We start from the raw sequence: 27176 nt of genomic DNA, 5'->3' as shown, positions 1-27176 counted from the left end.
TCCCTGCTCTATGTCAATGGTCAGCACATGAGGTTCCATAGTGAATATAAAGTCACATGAACATTTATCAAGTACATTGTTATTTAGAATCTGTTTAGTTGCTAAGGAAAATGTCACTTGCCAACTTCTTCACTCTTTAGAAGGTTTGATACATTCCCCTCATAGTATTTTAGATGCCTCCATATGCACCCACCTACTGTAGGGGGTACATTTGCTAAATTGAGAGTTTTTAGAAGTTGAGATATGGCCCATAGCAACCAAACAGAGGGGCTGATTCAGACCCGCTCACGAGCGCCATGCGCTCGCAAATGGGACGATTGTGGCCCAGTGCGCATGCGCACGATGGAGCCGGCTCCGTTGTGCACATGCGCAATACCCGGATGGTGATGGGCAAACCGTCACTCTGGGTCTTGTACCAAAGGGGGCGTGCTGTCGATGTTGAGTGACAGCACGCACCCTTTGGTGGGCGGGCCGAGGGCGTGGCTGCCCAGACGGAGGTGTTCCCATGGGAATGCCTACTGTCTGGAGCCGGCCCCACTGGCATCACAAGTGATGTCAGTGGGAGTGCTTTCGGCTCTGGTAGAGCCGAAAGCACTCTAGGGCTTGCGACAACAAGACCCTACCACAAGGGTCTCGTCGTAAGACCGATGGTCGTGATGGTATCTTCCTGGCTGCTCACTATAGCTGTGGGTGGTCAACAGCTATGCAAGTGGCCAGGAGGCCACTCTGAAAAACAAGAAGGACGGCCCTGATTCAGAGCGAGCGCTTTGTCAGAGCGTCCGGCTCTGAATCAGGCCCAGAGTCTACTTAACATTTAATTAGCACCTTCTGGAAGATAATAGCTAGAAGCTGGTTAGTTGCTATGGGCAACATCTTCACTTCTAAAAACTCTCACTTTAGTAAATTTACCCCTAGGTGTGCATAGTGTTAGCACCAACTGTGTACATTACCCCCAAATCCTACATTAGGGACTTTATGTAGAAAAACTTAGGTTTGTTTTAGTGAAGAAGATTTGGGGGCTGATTTTATATGTGTAAAATGATGCATCTACCACAATCTTTAATTGCTGTCTGTTGTAGATGTCTCCGCTAGTTATATTTGGCAGAACAATCATGTTGGTGCAGTACATTTTTCTTGCATGTTTACGGTTAATAAACTAATTTAAAAAATCAATATACCAGTCTTTGCAGAGGTCTTCCAAGTGCGATGGCCCAATCGTCCTTCACCCTAACTATTGAGAGGATTTTGGTAGAAATTAATACCCTTTCTCAAATTAATATTATTGTCATCAATAAAAGAAACATGATCACATACTAAAATGCATAGCCTTTATCTTTAATACAACCCAAATGAGCTGTACAGTAAAATTGAAAACCGTGTCCCATAAATTGCAAATAAAGTATCAAGCCGTATACATACTAGGATAAAGAGGAATAACCACCCACTCACCCTAATTCAGCATTGATAATACATTTTTTTCTTACATATTGGAAAATTGTTAAACCTCCATAAACAGATGTCAAAATATGGTGATTTTTTCTTAAAATATCATCCCTCTCTTTCTTTCCTGCTCATCAATTAAAAAACAAAAAAAAATAGAAAACCCCCCAAAAATCTTGTAACACTTATACACCAATAGTGCAGTTTAAAAAAAAAACATGAACATTCAAAACGACATTAGAATGCAAATCTGCTACACATTTGAAAATTAATATTTTTTGTTTTTGTTTATTCCAATGACACAAAACAGTTACTACCCCATTATTTGTTATTGGGACATACAGGTTAATAATTTAATATAACATACTGTATGCTACATACTGTACTCTTATAGTGCACAGATTCACATCACTCACAAGACCCACTGATTCTGAGTCCAAGCCCTTTAAATACCTTGCAGTCTTCTTCTTGTGTTTTGCTTATTTTATCACATACTGTATTAAAATCACAATTCCATACAACAATTCACAAAGAGAACAATAATGCGTGAGATGCATTATGTAAAGCAAGTTGTTCAATTTACTTAGCAAGTCTTTGGGTTGATCGTGGCAAACTTTCTCCTGATACTATGGATTTCATAAGAGAATGTTTACGTCACAGCAGAGTGATATGAATAACAGTGTCATTATTCATGCTGTCTGGAGAATATTGTAACCCAGAGTTAAAAAAAAATGTTTTTCAAAAACTTCATGGTTGTTCAGTGATTTGTTCAACTCTCAGGAGTTGTGAGAACAGAACAATTATTATTTTTAAACCCTTGTGTTGGTTATTAGATAATTATATCCATAAATACATAATCTGCCCCCTACCCCTTTGCAAAAAGTTTTCGGCAATTTACAGTTTTTTTATTTTAATTCTAAATATTGTTCCTATTTGTGGGATGGCAGCCCTGAAAATCTCATTACAATCTAAAATTACAAACTCAAAAATTGATTGTTAACTTAATAAATTTGGGTTAGAGATGCGTGGATCAGTTCTCTAGAAATCTGAAACCACCCGAATTGAATCCAGACAGATCCAAGTCATAATACTAATCTCCTGAGGAGATACGGATAAATCCAAGTCATGGCTCTGATCTTCCAATGGTTCAGTATTTGTTTTTTAAATCTTAATTTCAGTTTTTGGATTGCAAAATTACATGCTTTTTTTTAAAAAAAAAAGAAAAATCCAGATCCAAATCAAAAACTCTTGAGGTTGGATTTACAAAGCCAAAACCAAAACATGAAGATGAATTAAGATCCAAAACCAAAACACAAGGGTCAGCGCATATCTCAAATTTGTGCATTGAAAAAGTTATGAAGCAGACCAAAAAATGTTCAGGAATTTAATCATCCAAGGTTGATAATTTTTATCACCTAGTAGTTAAAAAATATGCATTGTTTGCAAATGTATTTAAATAACCTTATGTTAAAGAAGAGATTACACTAGCCAAGAAGCATATAGTTTTAGGATACCACTTAAAACTTTTAAATACTTCCCCAACACCCTAGGCTTTCTATGTTATCATGGCACGGTTGTTGCTTTGAGATGATGTAGAAAGGCAACAATAGTAATGGCCATGCTCATGTACATGCCACCAATAACAGACCAGGACCCTTAGTGACAGACCAAGGATTCTGGTGTATCACAAAGTGTTTGCAGTGGTGGGTAGCCATCCAGTCATAAAGTAGTTAATAACGTATGAGCCACTAATGAAGAGATAAGCAATGTGCAGAGCAAAATACAAAAATATTGTGAATGGGCACACTATTGAAGAAGGATAGTGTTTACATTTTAATTCTGTAAACTGCAAAAAGCTTCATTTTTAAAGTAAAGTTACTGCATACTTTTTTGTTTAGGTTGTCATCCTCCATATTATTTTTATTTTTGTTTTTTACTTTTATTATTTTCAGCACTTTTGTTAGTTTTATGCTCAATTGATCATGTGTCAATGTAAAAAAAAATGTCACTGCAAGCTTCTTATTTTACATGGCAAATAAATATAAAAAAATGGAGATGTCTTAAGTCCACTTAAATCTAGGCTGCTAACCATCACACAACATGTGCCACTTGGCAATTTGTCTCCGAGGATGTTCACAGATTTCCTTCCAATGTTCTCCACCTGTTCCATCTGCTGAAGCCCCCAGGATTAATCGACCGATAATCTCATTCCTGGATCCCCTGTCTGAATCCATCACCAGGAATTCTACGGTTATGTCATCCAAGCCTTCACACGGAATGTCAAACACAAACAGTTCATTAAAGACAGCATTCGGGGTGCACTTCTTCACATGAGTTTTCTTTTTGGAAATTCTTTTCTTTGCGTGATACAGATTCACCTTCACATATGGGTCTGCAACAAAAAGACACATGACACATGACATTTAAAAATTACACTTAATATGTAAAATTATATATATATATATATATATATATATATTTATTATTATTATTATTATCATTTATTTATATGGCACCACAAGTGTTCTGCAGCGCCTTACAAAGTACATAAACAAATTGCTGACAAGTGACTTACAGAGCAATACATTGCAGGACCAGGACATGGATAATATATATTGCTACTTTAGCAACCATAACAACCAGACAAGCAACAGAGCATAAGCAACCAAGTGTTAGGTGCCCTAATGGTGAGTAAGAAGTAGATGAAACTAAAGTAGGGAGAAGCAAAAGAGGGTAGAGGGGCCTGCTCGTAAGAGCTTACATTATATATATATATATATATATATATATATATATATAATTAATTGTTTCAAATATAATCATCACATTATTTAAACTTTTGACATAGAATTCTCCATTTATAAATGGTGAATTATAAATGTCTAAGTTTATAAAAGGCCAAGAAAATATGATAAAACATTTTAATATTAAGACATATTAATAATAATTTAAAATTGTGGGCTCTTTGAATGCTGTTTTGCGATATTATTGAGCTATTTAAGCTTAAATACCCTAATTTATATGGGGAACCACATGAAGTGCAAGACAAGATGGCAGCATGTATACATTTTGCATATGTTATGATGTGAATATTAGGTTGCAGAGGGCACATTTTGGGGGCATATCCTGGTTTACAGATGCTCAAAGACTGTTTTACCCCTACAAAGCACTTGCTTTTTACATGTTATTGGAGGTGGTGAAAAACAGGCTACTGTATATACTATAAATGGGGCACCTTGTTACCAAGGTGCACTGTATATGGGAAAGTCATGTCTTCTATCTGTCACAATTTAGAGAAAAAGTCCAGATTTGAGGGAACTGTCCGACTGTCCGGCTATCCCCACTGCAGGACAGATGGAAGATGTGTTTTTATCAGTTTTATAGCAAAAGAAGAGATTTTTGGCAGCCCTGTGCTTTGGAAGCAAAGAGCGCTTCACCCCCCTGTAGAATGACCAGAACCTACTTTGATGTTCCATTTTGCACTCTCCAACTTTTGGGAGGCATGTAAAGTACAATTTAACAATATAATAATTATGGTTCTAATGTATCCTCACACTCATAATTAAAGACAGAAATAAGGCTAAACTGTGCAGTATTTTAAAATAAATATGTACAAGTTTAAATTAATGAAGGTACTGCTTGAAAAGTTATACTATGCTGTATCTTGATTTTACACTTACATCAATTCCCTGCATACAGTTCTAGCCAGATCCGCAATACCACAAAAGTGAAGAGTAGATTTTTTTTCAAAGGTGTACAGTACTTCATAGTATGCACAGCACTGACGGTGTAATGGTTAGTGTTACTGCCTCACAGCACTGAGTTTGTGGGTTCAATTCCCACTACGGCCCTAACTGTGTGGAGTTTGTATATTCTCCCTGTGTTTGCGTGGGTTTCCTCTGGGTATTCCGGTTTCCTCCCATACTCCAAAAATATACTGGTAGATTAATTGGCTCCCAGTAAAAATGAACCCTAGTGTGTATGTGTGTGTACATGTAGTAGGAAATATAGAATGTAAGCTCCACTGGGTCAGGGACCGATGTAAATGGCCAAATATTCTCTGTAAAGCACTGCAGAATATGTATGCGCTACTGTATATAAATAACTGGTAATAAATACATAATAAAATAAATAAATAGTATGTGGATGAATAGGAGCATTTGCACAATATGTAATGTCATTTCCTCAAATTTTATGGTTTGCAAATTATCTTTAATATGTGAAAATTAACTTCCTTAAATAATATTAACATGCACAGACATCTTATTATTAACTATGTCTTTGTAATTTATTTCAGCATTGTAAAAAAAAAAATAATAGAACCCGGTAAGAATGCAGAATAATAATTTTTAATTGAAATACAATTATTATTATTTTTTTAAAATGATTATTGTTTAGGATGATAATACAAGTTTAAACAAAATGTAATTTCTTTCTGATTTAGCATTTTTTATTGAACTTTTTTACTGCCCATGGACCTTTTTTTGCAAAGGCCAATAGATGAGTACAGCAAAATGCCTTTTTGAGGTATTGGTGTGTCTTAAAAACCTGTCCTGCACACCTACTCTCAGGAAATACCGCTCCAAACTAAAAGTGCACCTTTATTATATGTGGCACTTTGTGCCTTTTTGATTCCATTGTGCAACATGTGACTAGAAATTAGATTCTCTGCTGAAGTGCAAAATAAAGTTCTATAACTGTGTCCATTGAAAGTACTGAATGAGACCAGTATTCTGCTAGCTCAGAGTTTTAAAATGTACTGCAGGTCATTTTTAGGAAGGGTAATTGCGTCCTCATTCCACTTAGTAAGGAACAATCCCAAAATTTGTCATCTCCCTCCTTTTTGTCATTTTAATAAACATACTCCCCAAATGAGTTCTTGTTTTAGCAATGCTCCACAAAGAAAACAGCATAGTACGTCTACTCAGTACTTAGCAAGGAGTGACCTCACTACACCCAATTCCTGGCATTTGTTGTGCAAACTTCTTTAGAAACGCTGTCATCTTGGTTTTAAAACATGTTAACACACCTGAGCAAACTGAGATGCACAGAGCTATTAAAGGGGTTTTAATGTGGTGCCTGAGCCATTTTTACCTTTAAATGAGGTCATGTGACTCATATGACAATCAGGATTGCAAAATGATGTGCTTAAGAGAGTAAAAGAATTGTAATGTAAGTGTATACCTAGAAATGTTCTCAGCACCTACTGTACAAAGACAATTAGATTCTCATGGACTTGAATTATCATTATAACACAATACTTGTGTAGAAGATATAGCCTGACTGGCAATCTAGACTTAGGGGGAGATTCATCAAAGTTTGGAGAGAAATAATGTGGCAAGAGATAATGTACCAACCAATTAGCACAAACTGTAACAACCTGTAACATGACAGTTAGAAGCTGATTGGATGGTACTAGTTCTCTCTCCAAGGTTTGATACATCTTCCCCTTAGTCTTGGACATAGAACCTCCCTCCATACATACAGTCATGCCAATCTATTTCCCACCTTACTAATATGCTGGACAGGTAAGATCGCCTGCTTCCAAGTCCATCATTCCTTCCATACTAGAACTCCCTCTCACCCCAACCTTCTTCTCCCCCATTCATAAACCGCTAGTGCACAAAAAATTATCTTCTTATAGGTGTCAGGCTTCACAACTCCTTGTCCTCTCTGTCCTTTCATGACCTACCTCTGATGCCTTTCTTCCAGCTACACTAGCAATTTAGCCTGCAGTTTATGTCTAACCCACATTACACAGGATAAACTAATTACAACACACCAGGCTCGAGGGTTAAGTGAATAAGTTGCTGATGATACAGTTATATTTCCTCTGGGTATGGACTAGTCATGCATAATAAGCCCCAACAGCAGACAAAATTAGAATTAACACATCTTCTGCTGTATTTAAATAAGCCTAAGACTTGGGCATACTCATATTGCTGTAGTTAAATTACTGATTATCTTTAAACAATCCTCTCCACCTCCTAAGTGGGGTTGTGTCATATGACCACTGGAGCGATGCCACTGGAGCGATGGGCAATCGTTCTGACATTAGAATGAATGCCCTTGAATGGGGATTGCCCGTCCACATTTGAAGGAGTTAATGAATGACGAAACGATAACCGTTCTGTCCTTCATTAACTTACCATAGGTTGCTAGCACTGTCATCAGGGTTAATGTGTAACACATCACACCTAGCGACCATCACTAGTGACCGCGGGAGAGCAGTGTAAATGATTTGTCATTGCGAAATGGCAAATCGGCCAGACGGCGCTCCAGTGTGTACCCAGCATAAGATCGTGTACGGTACTGCAGTCACAGCACTCCTTATAGGAAATAATAACACTTGCCATCTAAGGCCAGTTTTAATCAGTGATATTAATCTGTGATGTCTCAACAACAGAACCTACTGCTGGTCATCGTAGCCTAATAAACGGGGATTAGAGTAATATCATTGCACTTCAGATATAAATGAACCTATAATAAATAAAAAAATTAGGAATGTAACATTTTCTCTGAGTGTTCACCATAACTTTTAGTTTCACAATTAAAAAAAAGCCTGTGATAAGAAAAAAGCTTTATAGATAAAGAACAAAACCATAATATAGTAAAACCAACTACAGTACATTTTATACATGTGACATAATAAAAATTATTTTCTATGCTAATGAATGTTTAAATCGTATTGAAATGTTCATAGAATTGATAGCCTGCTTGAGAATTAGGCAAAATTAGCAATCAGCATGCTAGCATGTACAAGGTATTGATAAATTAAATGCAGAGTGATTAATCAAAGATGTTGAAAAACAATTGACATTTCAGTTCTGGGAAAAAACCTACGTGTTGCCTATTTAAAAACGTTGGTCAATGTATCCTATTTTGTTATATTTGCAGTTCAAAAGATTACAGAGATCATATAGGAAAATGAGACTTTTCCCATTTTTCATGGCACTGTGGTCATGGTTCTGGATTCCAACCAAGGGACTAATCTGTGTGGAGTGTGCATGTTCTCAATGTGTTTGCATGTGTTTCCTCTGTACTCATGTTTTCTATCATAATTGCAAAAACATACTGGTAATATATTGGTACTTTGGCTATAAACCCTAATTTGTATGTGTGTCCATGTGAAAGGGAATATAGATTGTAAGTACACAAACTTGGGCTAGTATTGACAATTAAGTGCAATCACATGTCCTGTACATTTTCAGAATTTTGATTAGTAAATGATACTAAAAAAAGGTAATTTCTAAATTAGTTAGTTATTTGTGCAAATGAGCCTCTTTGCACATTTCAAGGTGATGCTCACTTTGTTTCTTAACAGCAATTGATTCTTAGCTTTATCATTTTGTGGATTCACGTGCTTTTACACTCTGGCCACTTCTGATAAGTAGAGTATTTGGAGTCCCTGCTTAGATAATGCACGTGGTTAGCGAATGTTCGAATGGGTTATTTTTTTATGGGGTGCCTTTAAGTTTTTGTTTATTTGTTTTCCTTTTGGACCATGATGTAAATTGATGGGTGAGAGGGATATTTTCTCCAATTAAAATATTTTTTTTAATTTACATGTGTTTTACTCTTTTATTATATGGCAGGAGTCTCAGGGTCCCCTGTTCATTTTTTGGGGATTTTTTTTATTTCATTGTTTTTAAAATGACTAATTAATAACAATAACAGTGCACTGTGTATAATGTTAAGAAGTTTTTTTTTAATACAGGTGGTGAATAGAGATTATTTCACTCTTTGAGCCAGTATGAAATTCAATTGAACAATCACAGTTTGGCAAATTACAATTTTTACAGAAAAAAGAGTAATAAGTTTGAGTTGAAAATGAAAAAAAAAAAAAAACTTAAAGCTTATAGTAATTTTAATTTATATATTTGAACACCGAACATTACTGTGTTTAAGGCCAAGGTTGAATTTTTAGCTTGCCTTTTGCCTGAGAAATTATTCAAATGTAACATTACAATTTAACCTCAAATATGAAGATTTTTTTTTAAATCCATCTAAAAAATTTTGTATAAAATATATAGTAAATGTTTTTAACTTTATAAGTAGTTTAATGACCATTTAAGAAAAAATGATTAATAATATAAATTAGTATCTCCAGTGGTGAGTGCACTACCACTGAATAATCACTATTAGAAAATAGTCACTTTATTTATGTATTTATTTTTGAACAGAACAGGTGAAATCAGGGCAAAAACCGATGGCATTTTTCTTTTTTCTTTTGACTCCACAAACAAATTTTTAAAATGAGTGATTTCTGATCCAAAATTTGGAACATAATTTCTAGGACTTCCTGCAGCCCTAGTAAGCAGTCTTGTACTAATCTTGGAACACCCATGATTTGTCCTACTGTTTCCATTGGACTTTTGAAATACATGCCATCTAGACCTGCACTAATGTGGGTGAGTGAGATGTGTGCTGTGGAATTCCTATTTTCCAATTTCTCAAATTAACTTTACTCTTTTCAAAAATGTTATGGAAAATCTCATAAAGTTAAAATAAGCCACACTTCAGCCTGGTCTATTAATAAATGGACACATTTGAGAGAAACCTCACTCACTTTCATATATGATAAATCAGCACTGTTCCTTAAAAACAGGGACAATTGAAAGTTATGCTAATTTTAGTAACAAATAGCATTTCCTACAAGATAAACATCAATTCCATTTTAAATTATGTAAGTTAATTTTTCACCACCCCTTCAGTTGATAATGAATTCAACAGATTTATCACCTTTATAGTAGATATCCACTTCATATGCAAATTATATTACAACTGATGACTAGACATTAGCAAAGAGATTCTGAAATTCACCCAACTTTCAACATTTCAACAGTGAAAAATTAAAATGTGAAAAGTTCCTGAATCACCAAAAATAATTAGCATAAACAAAAGAATGAACTCAATCATAATGCATGGTACATAAAGAAGCCATTCAGCATGCATTGAGAAAAACCACCGGGATAACTTAGACACTCATTGGATTGTCAGCAGATACAATCTGTAACTACTGCATGAAATCACAAAACACAACTGTTTTAGGCACTCATCATTTTACAAACATATTAAAATATACAGGCAATTCTTTGTGATATGAGGTGAAATATTTTTCCAAACACACTTACTTACAATAACAATATGAGGCAGTGAACTTGTCATTAGCCCCATTGTCAATCTAAGTATACAAATAGAATTATACTTGGTCATATGAGCCTGTGTGTTTATTTGAAAACACTGCCATTTTCTACAGGACTTATCATCAGTACTATAAGCTACTCTATGTAGATGTCCAAATATAAATTGTTATAACATTTCATGTGCTCGTCACAACATAATGGCTTGCACAAAACACATTATAATCTACAGTTTTTCTGCAAACTGCAATATCTATTATACTTGCATTGACTGTCAGATACCTGATTACAACTTACTGTATATCAATAAAAAAAATAATCCAAGTGACAGTTCATGCAAACAAAAATATACTATTTTCAATTGCAGCAGTGAAAACCAATTACATCTAAAATTACAATTTAAATTCAGTCACTTTTTGCCAAAAATTGAGGTTGAGGAATATGAGAGAAGTACTATGACATGGTGACACAGTTATGGAAGGCACAATGTCACAGTGGTTAGCAATGCTAGCTCATAGTGTGGGAGCCATGGTTTGGTTCTTAGTAATACATTTATATCAACGCATTTCCTGTTAGAGTCTGTGGGTCTGATTCTGGAAGGCATGTGCCTAGGGGCGCCACTTGTTGGGGGCGGCACAACAGGCTGCCCCCCCTAACCCACCATGTTGTCCACTGCATTTGACAAATGGGCTTTTTTTTTACCTGGAGAGGGAGGTGACTTTCTTGTGAGCAGGGGGATAGAGATACATGGATAGAGCAGAGCAGGGCTGCTGTCGAAACCTGGCCAGAAGTGGGTCCAATGTATTGCATGTAAATGGTGGGCTCATATTGCTTGTGTAAGAGGTGATGCAGTAACATTTACTTACACCAATTGCAAATTAGAAATCAACAGTAAAGACGATGAGTGATATCTGTCATTGTTATCAGACTATATACCAAATATATGCCAAATGCGATTTTGTGATAAATGTACAGTTTTCTAATGAATGCTTTTATATTAACATTTTGTATAGATTATTTTATAGGTAAAAGTTTGCCCCAACCCCGTAACAACTTACCCTCATCGGGGGCAGATTTTTACAATTATTTTTGTTCCAAAAAACATATTTTAATTGTTATTAACAATTATTGGATGTAAATTACACCCAATATAAATAGAAGAAAGAAGACTGTTTTGTTTGCAAATTTTTCTGTTTGGTTGTGATTAAAGATTTTTTAGATATTTGATTTTCTGTATTTTTGTAACAACTAGCCCTGCCTTCCCTTACTACTACTTGGCTGCTTCATGACATGTGCGACAATTTACCCCAGGAGACGGCAATGTTACCCTGATATTGCCACACATGGTAGGGAATGTGAACTTTGCACATAAATTAGAGCATTAAAATTGTATGTGAAAAAAATAAATTGACAGATACCAAATTATTTCCTGCTTTGAAAAAACTATTATTTTGTGAAATTCCTGGTAGTGTCATCATCAGTTGCTTACGGAAGCCAGATTTCCCATTTCACCTACCCCACAAGATAAGATTCGCAAATCCCTCCCTCATTTTCAGCAAACTTTCTCAACAGTCTGCAATGATCCCCACTGTTAGGCTACAGCCAAAGTTACACTATCCTTGTGAGTGTGTTCTAGAACTGTTATTGAATACACCACATAATCCCAGAGATTGGTGGATGACACTCAATGAAATACCATGGTCATATTTATCAATCTTGTTTGGGTCTCAATGTTGATATAGGATGAACTGGCATGTATGGATACCCCCCCCAAAAAACTGAAGGATTTCATTGTGCAGTGCATTGGTATAGATGCCAATCTTATTGAACAACGGGAAGAAAAAAGCATGAATCATTGCTGTGCACAGGGGCGTTTCTAGAGAGGAGGGGGCCTGTGTGCAGTCTCTGACATGGGCCCCCTCCTCTCCGCCCAGTGGCCGGCAGCGCACTGAGCTGTGTGCGGCCAGTGCTGAAGTTATAGACTCTGGGCACTACAGTGTGCCCAGAGTCTATAGTGTATGGCCACTGCAGCTGGGAAAACAGCTGCAGTGGCCATTTTCCCTGTACTTCGCATGCGCAAACAATAGGAAAATGGCCGCCACGGCCATTTTCTAGTCGTTTAACAGTGCTGGACCACCACGCCGACGTGGGACTCCAGAAAGGTAAGTAATATTATGGGTACAGGGTGTGCGGTGCGGGGCCACCCTGGACCCAGGGGCCCGTGTTCCCCGCACATCCTGCACCCATTATAAATACCCCCCTGGCTGTGCACCAGCCAAATACTGTTATTTTCAAAGTCCTCTTGCCATGGAAACCATACACATTGATAGTGGCTGTAAATGTTGCAAGAATTAAACCACTGTATTTATTGTTCTAGTATATAGCCGGTGTCTGCTTCATGGCTAACCTATATGTGGGTAAGGAAAAGCCTAGACCCAGGGACACTGCCTTATTTCTCCCAAACCTTCCCCTTTGTTAATTTCAAGCCTGCAATTATCAGACAACAGTCATCATTTCAGAGTGCTATGGTTCCCTATCCATTCAAGTTAAACTTCAGAATAATATGATAGCCATCCCAGCCATCACTGATTAAGGGTTTATGTGAAACTTTCTGGCAGTAAAATTTCTTCAGTCCAGATGACTTGGCCTAGTTATTATGTAAAAACTGTAAGTTCTAAAATCTTGGCACTAAATTTAGTTCAAAACCTAATTCTTGCACTATCCCCGGTCTTGCACTATCCTCAGTCTTATCCTTACACTATCCTCAGTGTTATCCTTGTACTATCCTCCGTCATATCCTTGCACTATCCTCAGTCTTATTCTTGTACTATCCTGGGTTTTATACTTGCACTATCCTCTGTCTTTTCCTTGCACTATCCGTATTCATATTCTTGCACTATCCTCGATCATATACTGGCACTGTCCTTGGTGATATCCTTGCATTATCCTTAATCATATCCTTGCACTATTCTCTGTGATATCCTTGCACTATCCTCAGTGATATCCTTGCATTATCCTTGATCATAATCTTGAATTCTCCTCTGTGATATCCTTGCACTATCCTCAGTGATATCCTTGCATTATCATTGGTCATATCCTTTAAATATTCTCTGTGATATCCTTGCACTATCCACGGTCATATCCTTGCATTATCCTTGGTCATATTCTTGCACTATCCTCGGTTATTTTCTTTCACTAACCTCGGTCTTATCCTTGCACTATCCTCAATGATATCCTTGCATTATTCGTGATCATATTATTTCACTATCGTCAGTCATATCCTTGCATTATCCTTGGTGATATCCTTGCACTATCCTTGGTGATATCATTGCATTATCCTTGGTCATATTCTTGCACTATCTCCGGACTTATCCTTGCACTATCCTCGGACTTATATTTGCAATATCCTCAGTGATATCCCTGCACTATCCTTGGTTATATTCTTGTACTCTCCTCAGTCATATCCTTGCACTATCTTCAGTGATAACCTTGCATTATCCTTGATTATAATCTTGCACTATCCTCGGTCATATCATTGCACTATCCACGGTCCTGTCCCTGCACTACCCTCGAAGATATCCTTGTATTATCCTCGGTCATATCCTTGCATTATCCTCAGTGATATCCTTTCATTATCCTTGGTCATATCCTTGCACTATCTTCAGTGATATCCTTGCATTATCCTTGGTCATATCCTTGCATTATCCTCAGTGATATCCTTTCATTATCCTCGGTCATATCCTTGCACTATCTTCAGTGATATCCTTGCATTATCCTTGGTCATATCCTTGCATTATCCTCTGTCATATCCTTGCATTATCCTTGGTCATATTCTTTCACTATCCTCAGTTATTTTATTGCCCAAACCTCGGCCTTATCCTTGCACTATCCTCAGAGATATCCTTGCATTATCCTTGATCATATTATTTCACTATCCTCAGTCATATCCTTGCACAATCCTTGGTGATATCCTTGCATTATCCTTTGTCATATCCTTGCATTATCCTCTGTGATATCCTTACACTATCTTTGATGATATCCTTGCATTAGCCTTAGTCAGATCCTTGCACTATCCTCTGTGATATCCTTGCACTATCCTCGGTCACATCCTTGCATTATCCTTGGTCACATTCTTGCACTATCCTTGGTCTTATCTTTGCTCTATCCTCAGTGATATCCTTGCACTATCTTCAGTGATATCCTTGCACTATCCTCGGTCATATCCTTGCATTATCTTTGGTCATATTCTTGCACTATCCTTGGTCTTATCTTTGCTCTATCTTCAGTGATATCCTTGCATTATCCTTGATCATAATCTTGCACTATCCTCAGTCATATCCTTACATTATCCTCAGTCATATCCTTGCACTATCCTCGGTCATATCCTTGCACTTCCTCCCTGATATCCTTGCATTATCCTTGGTCATATCCTTGCATTATCCTCAGTGATATCCTTGCACTATCTTCAGTGATATACTTGCATTATCCTTGGTAATATACTTGCACTATCCTCAGGTATAATCTTGTACTAACCTCGGTCTTATCCTTGTACTATTCTCAATGATATTCTTGCATTATCTGTGATCATATTATTTCACTATTCTCGGTCATATCCTTGCACTATCCTCAATGATATCCTTGCATTATCCTTGGTCATATCCTTGCATTATCCTCGGTCATATCCTTGCACTGTCTTCAGTGATATCCTTGCATTAACCTTGGTCAAATCCTTGCATTATCCTCTGTGATATCCTTGCACTATCCACGGTCATAACCCTGCATTATCCTTGATCATATTCTTTCACTATCCTCGGTTATTTTCTTGCACTAACCTCAGTCTTATCCTTGCACTATCCTCAATGATATCCTTGCATTATCCTTGATCATATTATTTCACTATCCTCGGTCATATCCTTGCATTATCCTCAGTCATATCCTTGCATTATCCTCTGTCATATCCTTGCACTATCTTCATTGATATTCTTGCATTATCCTCTGTGATATCCTTGTACTATCCATGTTCATATCCGTGCATTATCCTTGGTCATATTCTTTCACTATCCTCGGTTATTTTCTTGCACTAACCTCAGTCTTATCCTTGCACTATCCTCAGTGATATCCTTGCATTATGCTCGATCATATTATTTCACTATCCTCAGTCATATCCTTGCATTATCCTTGGTCATATCCTTGCATTATGCTCTGTGATATCCTTGCACTTTCTTTGATGATATCCTTGCATTAGCCTTAGTCAGATCCTTGCACTATCCTCTGTGATATCCTTGCACTATCCTCGGTCATATCCTTGCATTATCCTTGGTCACATTCTTGCACTATCCTTGGTCATATTCTTGCACTATCCTTGGTCTTATCCTTGCACTATCCTCAGTGATATCCTTGCACTATCTTCAGTGATATTCTTGCATTAACCTTGATCATAATCTTGCACTATCCTCAGTCATATCCTTACATTATCCTCGGTCATATCATTTCACTATCCTCAGTGATATCCTTGCACTATCCTCGGTCATATCCTTGCACTATTCTCAGTCATATCCTTGCACTATCTTCACTTATATCCTTGCATCATCCTTGATTATAATCTTGCACTATCCACGGTCATATCCTTGCACTATCCTCAGTCATATCCTTGCACTACCCTTAAAAATATCCTTGCATTATCCTCGGTCATATCCTTGCACTATCCTCGGTCATAACCTCTCATTATCCTCTGTCATATCCTTGCACTATCTTCAGTGATATCCTTGCATTATCCTTGGTCAAATCCTTGCACTATGCTCTGTGATATCCTTGCACTATCCATGGTCATATCCTTCCATTATCCTTGGTAATATGCTTTCACTATCCTTGCTTATTTTCTTGCACTAACCTCGGTCTTATCCTTGCACTATCCTCAATGATATCCTTGCATTATCCTTGATCATATTATTTCACTATCCTCAGTCATATCCTTGCATTATCCTCGGTCATACCCTTGCACTATCCTTAGTCATATCCTTGCATTATCCTTGATCATAATCTTGCATTATCCTCAGTGATATCCTTGTATTATCCTTGATCATAATCTAGCATTATCCTCAGTGATATCCTTGCATTATCCGTGGTCATAGCCTTGCACTATCCTCTGTCATATGAATGCCCTATTGGTCTCTTATCCAGGGCTCATATTAATTTTGGCTGAATACTGTATAATTCTTAAATTGTTAAGGGGAAAAAAACAGATATTTTTTCCTGCATTCATAATTTGCCTGGAAGTTGATCACAGAGTGTGACTGATATCTACTTATTATGATACCAGAATTTCTGGAACAATTATGGAATATTAAATGCTTCACCAGACTAAGCCTTCAGGGGTTCTATAATCTGATTCAGGTCTGACCAGGAGACACATAGAAAATCTAATTCTGGACCTAATATGGAATTTTGACCTTTGCAATGTTCCAACTGACTCTCACTTTGGGGTACCTGCAGAGATGGATGCAACCACACATTTCTGCACAGTATAATGGAGAACAGCTCAGCCTGCATACAGTACAATAAAGATTTCAGAGTTTTATTGGATCAGCTTGTTGTAACGTACTTTGATGATATCCTAAATTCTCTTCCATAACATATTTTAGCATGTCTTTGATAATAAAAAAAGTTCTATTGTGCAAATAACATTGGAGTTCTTAAGACACAAAGCTTACAGGTGAATTGTGCTGAATTCAGATCTATTGATGCAAGACCTATTCCTAAGTATGTGTAGGCCATGTAACATACTTGCCTACTTTTGAAAGAGCATTTGAAGGAGACTGTGAAAGCCACACCTATGAGCACAGTGGTAATGTGGACTGTACTGCTACATCTGAGAGGCGTGCCATAAAACTGACTAACATCCAAATGTAAATGAGCCCAAAAGCAGTCAGTAATATCAACTTGTTGATGAAAACACACTGATACTTTTCAGAAAATGCATGTAGCCATAGGGATCATTGTATTTTATAACCAATGCAGGGAAATAATACTAGTTATTTCAATTGGAATGTATATATCTCTGGGTATTTTTTACTATAACAGCTTTATAATGAGAGTAAGGTGCAATCAGGGAGATTACTAGACTCTTCAGGTAGTCAGAGAGATTGCTGCTATTTCAGGGAATCTGCCTGACAATCGGGGAGAGTTGGCAAGTCTGTTATGTAATGCTCATTGGCTTTGCAAAATACTACCAGTCCATTGTCCATGGCTCAGTGTTGGTAAGTTTAATAATTGCTGTTGTGGTAACTTAACCAAAATTATCAGTCATTTATTCTCCCCAGAATGTGGAAATGCTGAAATTCATAAAAAATAACCGAAAATGTGATACCCCTAAATAACTGCTCTTGTGTAAGAATCACAAAACCAATAAATGTGGTGTATTAAAATACGTGTGTGTGTGTAAACCTACTGTACATTGAATATTAACAAAGAAATATTAGAACTTCATGTAAAAATGTTTTAAAAAAAAACAAAAAACAAAGGCCCCCGTACACGGCACGATATACGTGCTGATCCAACAGATCGGCACTATATAGGTGCTATATTGTGGCATGTATGGGCACGATATCGTACCTGATATCGTGCTACGCGCTCCCGCAGGGTCATACATTGCATCCCCAGATCTTCCTGAAAAACAATCTGATCTGGGATGGGATGTACGATCCCATTCAGATGAAGGATGGGGAAGCCGGCATATCGTGCGGTCTGCCAGGACCGCACGATTGCCGGCGGTGACAGCACAAGCCGTCTGCCAACGGATCGGCAGTCGCCCTACACGGTGCATCGCACCGTGTATAGGCAGCTTTAGTTAATACTTAGAGTAATGTGCTGAAGCCCTTCTTATGATGAGTGCTTCATATGAATTTCTATGCTACCTTTTTGAAATATCAATTTAAAGAAAAAAATGGTATGCTACACCTCTCGGAGTGGCTCAGTGGCGTCGTTAGTCTCACGCCGTATGGCATATTGCGGCTACTGTAGGTGTGTGAGGACACATCTGAAAGGAGAGTCATATATCTTTACGTCTAAATGGTACAAAAAGTTATTTAGACAAATCTTTGAATTGTCCTTGGTCATATTTACATATATTAATTTGAATACCTCTCCGTTGTCTTTTTTGCCAAAATAAACAATCCCAGTATTCAAAAATCTCTTTATAATTTAGCTTTTTTCATTCAATTTTTTATGTTATTTCCCAAATCAGAATAAATCTGTGAGCCTGATTCTGCAAGGATGGCAATTGCAAAGCTGCATGCAGGCTATAGATATATGATGTATGCACGCAGGCTATAGATATATGATGCATGCACGCAGCCTATAGATATATGAGTTATGCATGCAGGCACCTTTGCAGTTGCGATCCTTGCAATAATGCAAATGCAGCATGAGGTGTTTGACATCCCCTATTGCATTTGCAATGCCAGCACAGTGACAGAGGTCACAGGCTGGTATCACCATTGTGAGGATGACGCTGATCAACTCAGATCCTGGGTTGGTCACTCCCGGAAAATGGAGCGGACAAACCCCTGTTTCCAGGAATGATGGCCGACCCTGCCCCTGCGAGTGGGTCTGAATCGGGCCCTTAGTCAAAGATTTCTCCATTTAGTATACCACATTCCAAGGAGTATTCTCTGACTGTTTGGAATGGGTTATATCAGGAGCAGAGTGACAGGACAGAAATCAGTATAGCTTTCCGAATCACTGCAGTTTCAGAAATCACTGCAGAACAGAAATTAGTGCAGGACAGAAATCATTGCCGAGCAGAAATCTCTGCAGACTAACATTGGACTTTAATAACTGTCAGTGCAGGTGCAGTGTGACAGTTGATCCACCGACTCACTGCTCCTACGTTGTTGCTTTGCCTGCCCCCCACTGGTACATCCTGTGCCTTCAGATTAGAGCAGTTTTAGGCACTGAAAAACATCCTGAGCAAACTTACTTAAACAAACATTCAAATCAGAAACTCCACGGCCTGCTTGGTGGGCACCATGTAGACCTCCATGGCCCTGATGAACTTCAAACATATTGTAGCCAAAAACCCAATCCTGGTCAACTCCATCACCATATCAAATTTGGTGAAGCTAGGTAAAAAACTCTGGCTTTGCATAAAGGACAAACAGACAGACACACACACACTTTCTCGCTTATTATATAGATAATTAAAATTGTAGATAAAAAAAATTGATTGAGAACAATATAAAAAGCAAATATTATGTATTAAATTACTGTACATTGTGAGTGGGTGCTACAATCAGCCTTAATTATCCAGCACATGCATTATACTGTATTTAACATTTAAGGATCCAGCAAAAAGCCAAGGCAGAATTGAAGGCATCTACAGCACCACCCAGTGTCCATATGTGGTACTATTTTGTGTGTTACTGACATGTTGCATTCTTTGATACAGGAACACCTTCTCTTCAATATCTCCAGGAATTCAGTAAATAGTTTAAGTTCATGCCGGGATAGGGGCATCAGAACATTTTTATGTTGGGAGGGCAAGATATAATTTAATTTTGGCGCTCTGTTACCTGTTTCTGGGTGGAGGCGGGGCAGTAGCGTGGGGGAGGAGGCCGACAGCATGGAAGAAGAGGAGGGCGGGACCACCAGGGAGAAGTAGGCGGTACCATAGTGAAGCAGGAGACAGAGGCTTGGCATTATAGCAATAGGCTACACAGCCCCTGCACTGCATGAAGGAGGTGTAATTTGAGGTCTTTGTCTGTTCCGGCACCTATGTGCAGGGACCAGTTTCATTATCAAATGGTGTGATTTATCCTCTAAATGAACAACCACATTTTGGCTGACTAAAATAGTTATAAATCATTGAGATAAACTAATGCAATATATCATTTCCAAAAACTGGACTTTTTCTATAATTATATGTGCAGGTAGAGTAGAATTCAGTGAATGTCTCAATGCACACAAACACACACACATGGAAACACACATGTAACATGGCAAAGCTTATCTTCATAGGAAAGGGTGTGATTTTGATCTACAGAATTTGCATTCCATATAATGCATGAGTGCCATGTGCCTCTGCAGCATTGAGTGTCTTTTTCTGCTACTTTCTCCCTTACAGCGTGTCTTATTCGCAAAAGTGATGCAAATAAGACTCATCAGCTTATGTTGATTAAAATGATTTGCCGCATGACTATATTCTGTGTGCGACTGCGTTTAAATCTGCATGCAAAATGCTACGTTACAGTATCAGTGGCTGTGACACGGTAAAGTAGCATTTTGCATGCAGATACACCCGCAGTCGCACACAAAATATAGGCATGCCGCATATCCTTCTAATCAGCATAACCTGCTTAGTGCGCCCTTTTACATCGCTTAGTGAGAAAAATAGGGAAACAGTTGCATGAAAAGATGCTCAGCACTACCGGGTCACACCGCTGCAAGGCGTGATTAGAGGAGCTGTCTAATGTGCAAGGAATCTAGATGTATGTCTATACATTTATATCTGTTATTAATTAGCTTCAAACAAGTCTTCTGTGCCTGTATAATACTGTAATTACTGTAATAGTTTTTGTAAAATAATCCTGAATCAGTGAATTAGGCAATGAGTTCTGGAAATGTAAAAACAAAGGAAACTATTTTTTTTTATTCTACCTTCTTTAACAAAATGTTTTATATATAGCATGAATAAAAGTAATAATAATAATAATAATAATAATAATAATAATAATAATAATAATAATAATAATAATAATATTAGTAGTAGTAGACATATTTTCAAAAAATGCATCATGAATATATTACTAAGCCATCACATTGAACTGTTTGATCATTGACAAACATGGTATTAACAGTTAAAAACAAATTGCAAATTTTAATTTGTACCTGAGAATCCTGATATGTCAGCTTTCGGCAAATGGCGAGCTTTCAGCACAACAACAGTTAAGGTGGTCGTAGTAGACTGGTAGCATAGAGAGATCAGCAATTCTCCTCGTCCCGCTGACTTCTAAAAGTAAATACAATGCTTTCCTTTAATAATGGAATACTGTCAAACTGACATAGCGATTCTATGATATAATACATTACTGACCTGTGGGTCACAATATTACACATCAATCAGAAACATGTCAGGATAAACACAAATATCAACCCGAAATATGAACATGTGTTCTCAATAGTAAATATAAATCAATCCTATTGTGCTTTCAGTGGACAACATGGGAATTTTTAATACGTCTATCATGCATTATAAAACAGCTGCACGTTCTACTTTCCAATGATATATTAGCTAGTATAATGTAGACCATTAAAATTCAGCAGCACAATTTGTCTTTTGTATTTTTGGTTAGTGATTATGACAACATTCAGTCAACCAGGCTCGAAGCAGATGTCCATGATTAAATAGAAAATGTTTACAATGTCCTCATTCATAATCAATAAACACATTTTTTTCTTAAATATAATGATAATAAATTTAGTCTATATCATCTATAATCTAATAATATATTTGATCTATATCATAGTTGCTGAAGAATATAACATATAATTATTTGATAAAATATTCATCAATGTTTTTATTATTATCATTTAATTATCTAAATGTCAGAGCATGAATCAATAAACAAACTCGGTAACAATAACAATGTAATCACATGGTATATTACCCGGACATTCCTTTTATTGATCTCCCTGTTCATCAGCACTCTTCCATCAGACAACTCAATTCCAGACAGAGGGAAGTAGACCTCTCCAATGACGTCATCTCTGGAGAACCTGTCAAAACTCAGAATCATGAAGTGTAGGACTAAATCTTGCACTTGGCTGTATGGAATTCCATAAAATGTGAAGGTCTCATCAAAAGCTGGGTCAAGGGTCTTCCGGAGTACTCTTGTTTTAACCTTGTGCTTTTTTTCTGGAAGAATGGTCATTTTGATGTAGGGATCAGAAGTCATTGATTGTTCGTCCATGGCTGGGAGAGACCTTGCCTCTTTTATGTTCACCACAAATGCTTTCTTCTCAAAGTTGTACTCTAATGAGAAGAAAAGTGTTCCGAGCTTGTCTGGTTTATCCACAGATGATAGGGATGAGCTGGACTTGATGCTCTCGGGAGATACTGAATCTTTGTCTTTCTCTGGTAATTGAGGCTGGGAGAAATCATCAAGGTCTGGGGAGCTTCTGACTTTATTCGCTTTCGGAAAATTGCCATTCAAGTCTCTTTTCTCTAGATCAAGGTGAAGCGACGTCTTTGATATATGCGATTTTGGCGATAATTCTGTTTTTTCATCTGCCCCAAATTTCTTTTTGCTGTTTAGATTTTCAGGGTATATGTCAACACCTTTCAATACATGTACGAACTTATATGGAGGAGTTTTGTTTGACTTTGTTGATTTACGCTGACAGCAAATCCAGGAAAACAGCGACACTGTAAACACAAGGCCAAACGCACTTATGAGTCCAACCATTGTAGGGATTGCATCTAAAAATGATACATATAAAAAAATAATAAGTAAAATGCTAAGTTTAAAATACAGGTAGCATATTGTAACATAAATGTATCCTTTATGTATGTAGAGGTAGAAACATATTTTTGTTGCATGCAAAATAGATTATATGCTCCACCTGCTGTTGGGTCTTAGTATTGCATATATTTCTCTAAAGCTCAGTGCCTGGATTCTATTTTTCTGTACTTAAAAGTAATTTTTAAAAATAAATGTAAAAGTACACTTTTATATTTAGCTAAAAAGCTTACATTACAACCTAAATATTGGCAAAAAAAATTTAAGTTAAAAAAAATGCTTTTAAAGACAAATATATACAAATAAAACTGAAAATATAAAACCCATTATGGTTTGGACCCACATTTTGTAGATTTACAAACAGACAATTTATTTAGCAATTTAAATCAAATATTATTTCAGTATACTATATTGTTATATATTCAATGTTAAGAAGAAAATAGCAGGAAGTAGATAAGTGTTGCTTTCGCTGTGATCTGATTGCATAAATTATCACATATATGTATAAGGTATATAATTTGATAAATAGCCAGTTACCACATCTTTAATGAAATCTAATTATATTAACATTAACATATCCATAATTTAGCTCATATTGCATACTGTTGTGACTAGATAAATAAATATTTAAAATAAAAAAATAAAACCAAAGCAAAATTGCAAATTTTAAGTTACACATTTCACAACAAAATGTCTACCAGGTTACCTAAGAATTTTACAAGTGAATAAATAGGAAACTAAAATAACACTTATTTTTTAAAATGAACAACAAATCATCATTTGTCTATTTATTCTAGCCTTGATTTAAACATATAATGGCTTAAAACCAAATACAAATGCATACAATGCATAGTAGTATACTATAATATTTCCTCACAAAGACTTCCATGGTGTAGGACAGGGGTGTGGCATGTATGGCATACAAATATTTCCTAGTCTTTTCTAGAGGCAACTTTTTATTCAAATATACTCTGTCCTATGATATTGGTACTAGAAAATCATTGCAACTCCCAAGTGATTTATTTTTCAAATATATTGTATTCCTTTGTCCACTCCTTTGCTAAGGAGAGCAGTTTCAGATACATTCAGCTCTGTGTCCTAACTGGCCCCTCCTTGGACCAATAACACTTATGTAGATGGGAAGAACACACACACACTGAGGGTGGGGTAGTTGTGAAGGTAGTTGAAGCTATTTTGTGCATGTCTTTGATGATATCACTGCACAGTTACAGGGGCTGGTAATACTGACAGATTGTGTCTGGTGACAACTTATATCCAAATAACCCCAATGCTCTATACATAGAGCTGACATCTCACAAATAGGGATAGGACTACTAGTGCACAGTGACTGCTGAACGTTTGCACACAGCACACAGACAAAATAACAATACAACAATATTGGAAGTACAGTAATGCAAGTTACCTCCACATCTACAATAGCTCATATTTTAACTACTTCACTTACTTATCTTTATCTAAATGTCATCTTCTGATTACTTTTCTTCAATTGTCCTCTTAAACCCATTCCCACAACTCCTGAGTAGTTTAATCCATTCAGCGCTAAAAATGTGTCAACTATTTCTAAGTATAAGCAACATTTATAAACTTTGTATACCATCAATTTCCATATCTGTAGTATTGTTTAATCCTTTTTCAGTTAACGCCTTTAGGCACTCAAAGTCAAATAAGCCTATAACCATGACTACATAATATTGTAAAGGCGTCAATGGAGAAGAGACAAAAATGCATATATATTTGTCATGTTAATACTAATAAGGAGCTGATATACAGTAGTTTGCAGCTGTGTATGGAGTTGTCATCAGTGTGGCGTTACACAGCAGTACAGGTGTCGCAGTATGTCACAGCTAATGCCCATTTGCCTCAAGGAACAATTTGTGATCAATTTCCTAATGGATCCAGTATTAATTGGTTTGCTGGGTGAACTAAATGCTGCTTCATCTATTTTCCATTGTAGGTGTACCTTTTCTCAGAAGGTACATCAGTTGCCTTTGTTCTGCTTTGGAGTTGAAGTCTGTGATGTAGTCTGAGAGACTGTGGAACTTTGTGTGACTTATGCTGGTCTGCACTTTTCATTGTAGTAGGAAATGTGCCAATTACTAAAAATTAACCCTTTCACCTAATCCTTCCACACTTTTACTTCAATCCCTGACATAAAAATCTTCTGTACTGTCAATTAAACCCCTGTCCACTCCTATCATTCCCCACCCTTTTATCTCTTCACTTTTTGATCATTTCAAACCTTAACCACTTAGATCTTGTGCAAAATACAAGACAGAAAGGTTTCTAAATAAAATTCACTCATCTTTTGGTGCTGTAACAGTTAATCATGGGTAACCTTATTAGAGTGATGTGAGTAGAGTGTACCTGAACATTAGCAGATGTGCTCTACAGTATGTTCAGCAAAGCTATTTTTAGTTGTTGATATTTCATGACGTCATTTAGATGGGATGCATTAGCACTTTACATTTAGATGCAATGAATCATGGATAGAGGAGGATAAAATGTGAGGCAGATTGATCCCTTCTCATACAGCAGAGGTTTTCAACCGACTTTTCATTCTCTTAGCAATAAGGTCAAAGGTGTGGTCCAAACACATTCAAAATAAATCACAAATATACTTCAAAATATATATTTTCTATCAATCCAAAAACTTCCATCACTGTGAAACATTTACATATTGAAAGCTGTTGGCACTCCAATGCTTTATAGTTTTCACATTCAGAGACATAAACAATACATTTTAATATGGTTACAATATTTTTTTAAATGAAACATCTTAAAAACTTTAATGCCTCTTTTTATTGTAATAGAAAGACACAGTCATCTGATTGCCCCACGCCCCTCCAGCAACTCAGAGATGGCGTATATAGGATTAGTGACAAGAACAGACCCCTAGTACTTAATATATACTTTATACTAACTAGAAGAGGGTGTAATTGGATATATATTTTCTCCTAACACTTCTTTACCATGAAATAATTGTCAGATGAAACCTCACCCACTCACCCTGTCTCCCATCCTAAAGGAATGGAAACAAAACATAAAAAAAAAAATACTACATGCATCTTCATAATGTATATTGCTTTAGGTGGTTAAGACCCAGAACTTTAGGTAGAAAACTTGCTTACCATATGCTTCCTCGCCTGCTGTGGCAGTAATTGGAGCCATATTGCTGGCTCCCCTGAAATCTAGTCGGCTCCCTGTTCTCTCTTCCTCTGTCCAAGGTGCTGAATTCTGGTCGGTTCTCTGTGCGCCTCTGTCCAAGGTGCTGAATTCTGGTCGGTTCTCTGTGCGCCTCTGTCCAAGGTGCTGGAATCTGGTCGGTCCTCTGTGCGCCTCTGTCCAAAGTGCTGAAATCTGGTGGGTTCTCTGTGTGCCTCTGTCCAAGGTGCTGGAATCTGGTCGGTTCTCTGTTCGCCTCTGTCCAAGGTGCTGGAATCTGGTCGGTCCTCTGTGCGCCTCTGTCCAAAGTGCTGAAATCTGGTGGGTTCTCTGTGCGCCTCTGTTGAAGGTTGTGAAATCTGGTCGGCTTCCTTTTCTCCCCCGCTCCTCTGTCCAAAGTGCTGAAATCCGACCGGCTCTGTGGCCTCTTCTGGTGCTGAAATCTGGTCGGTTGTCGGTTCCCTGTTCTCTCTTCCTCTGCGTGCAGCTTGAGAAAATGGCAGAGAGAGCGAGTGGAAATCTGTCGGCATCCAGCAGATCTCTGTGTGAGGAGGGGCTGACTCGGTTCCCTGCACTGACTGCAGCTCACCTCCTGCTCTGCGTGTCCTGCTCCAGCTGCAGACACGGCTGCTGGCCAAATTGACGCAATGCTGACGCTACAAGGCTGGAAACAGCACCTCCCCAGCCCCACTCTCTCGGGATCTACAGGATGCTCATCAATTATTTTAACAGCTAGAGATTAACTCACACTTCCTTGGCTGCAGACAGGCATGGAACCAAACAGTTAAAAACGTGCTCAATCTTTTTCAGACATAAAGACATACTCTTCTGCAAGTACTGGCAACAATGTTTAATGTATACAAATGTTCTGGGTAACAAAGCACCAAGCATGTGT

General features: G+C 37.3%; 1 protein-coding gene across 2 annotated transcripts; it reads right to left on the bottom strand.

Moving 5' to 3' along the window:
- Positions 1-1314: 1314 nt before the first annotated feature.
- Positions 1315-26903, bottom strand: SYT4 (synaptotagmin 4). Of its 2 annotated transcripts, none has more exons than XM_088476571.1 (4): positions 26248-26903; positions 22247-23058; positions 21468-21588; positions 1315-3832 (listed from the first exon to the last, which is right to left on the bottom strand). In XM_088476571.1, exons 1-4 carry the CDS (start codon positions 26285-26287, stop codon positions 3525-3527), a joined length of 1281 nt encoding a protein of 426 aa, XP_088332697.1. In that variant the 5' UTR covers positions 26288-26903; the 3' UTR covers positions 1315-3524. The 2 variants fall into 2 exon arrangements, with proteins under 2 accessions (XP_088332697.1, XP_088332698.1); XM_088476572.1 differs by having other exon boundaries at positions 22247-23004.
- Between the last annotated feature and the right edge of the window lie 273 nt (positions 26904-27176).

The sequence above is a fragment of the Taudactylus pleione genome, unplaced genomic scaffold (assembly GCF_031769625.1).
Source record: "Taudactylus pleione unplaced genomic scaffold, aTauple2 ptg000189l, whole genome shotgun sequence".
Lineage (NCBI taxonomy): Eukaryota > Metazoa > Chordata > Amphibia > Anura > Myobatrachidae > Taudactylus > Taudactylus pleione.
Note: the sequence above shows the minus strand (reverse complement) of the source record. Positions and strands in the feature narration are given on the sequence as shown.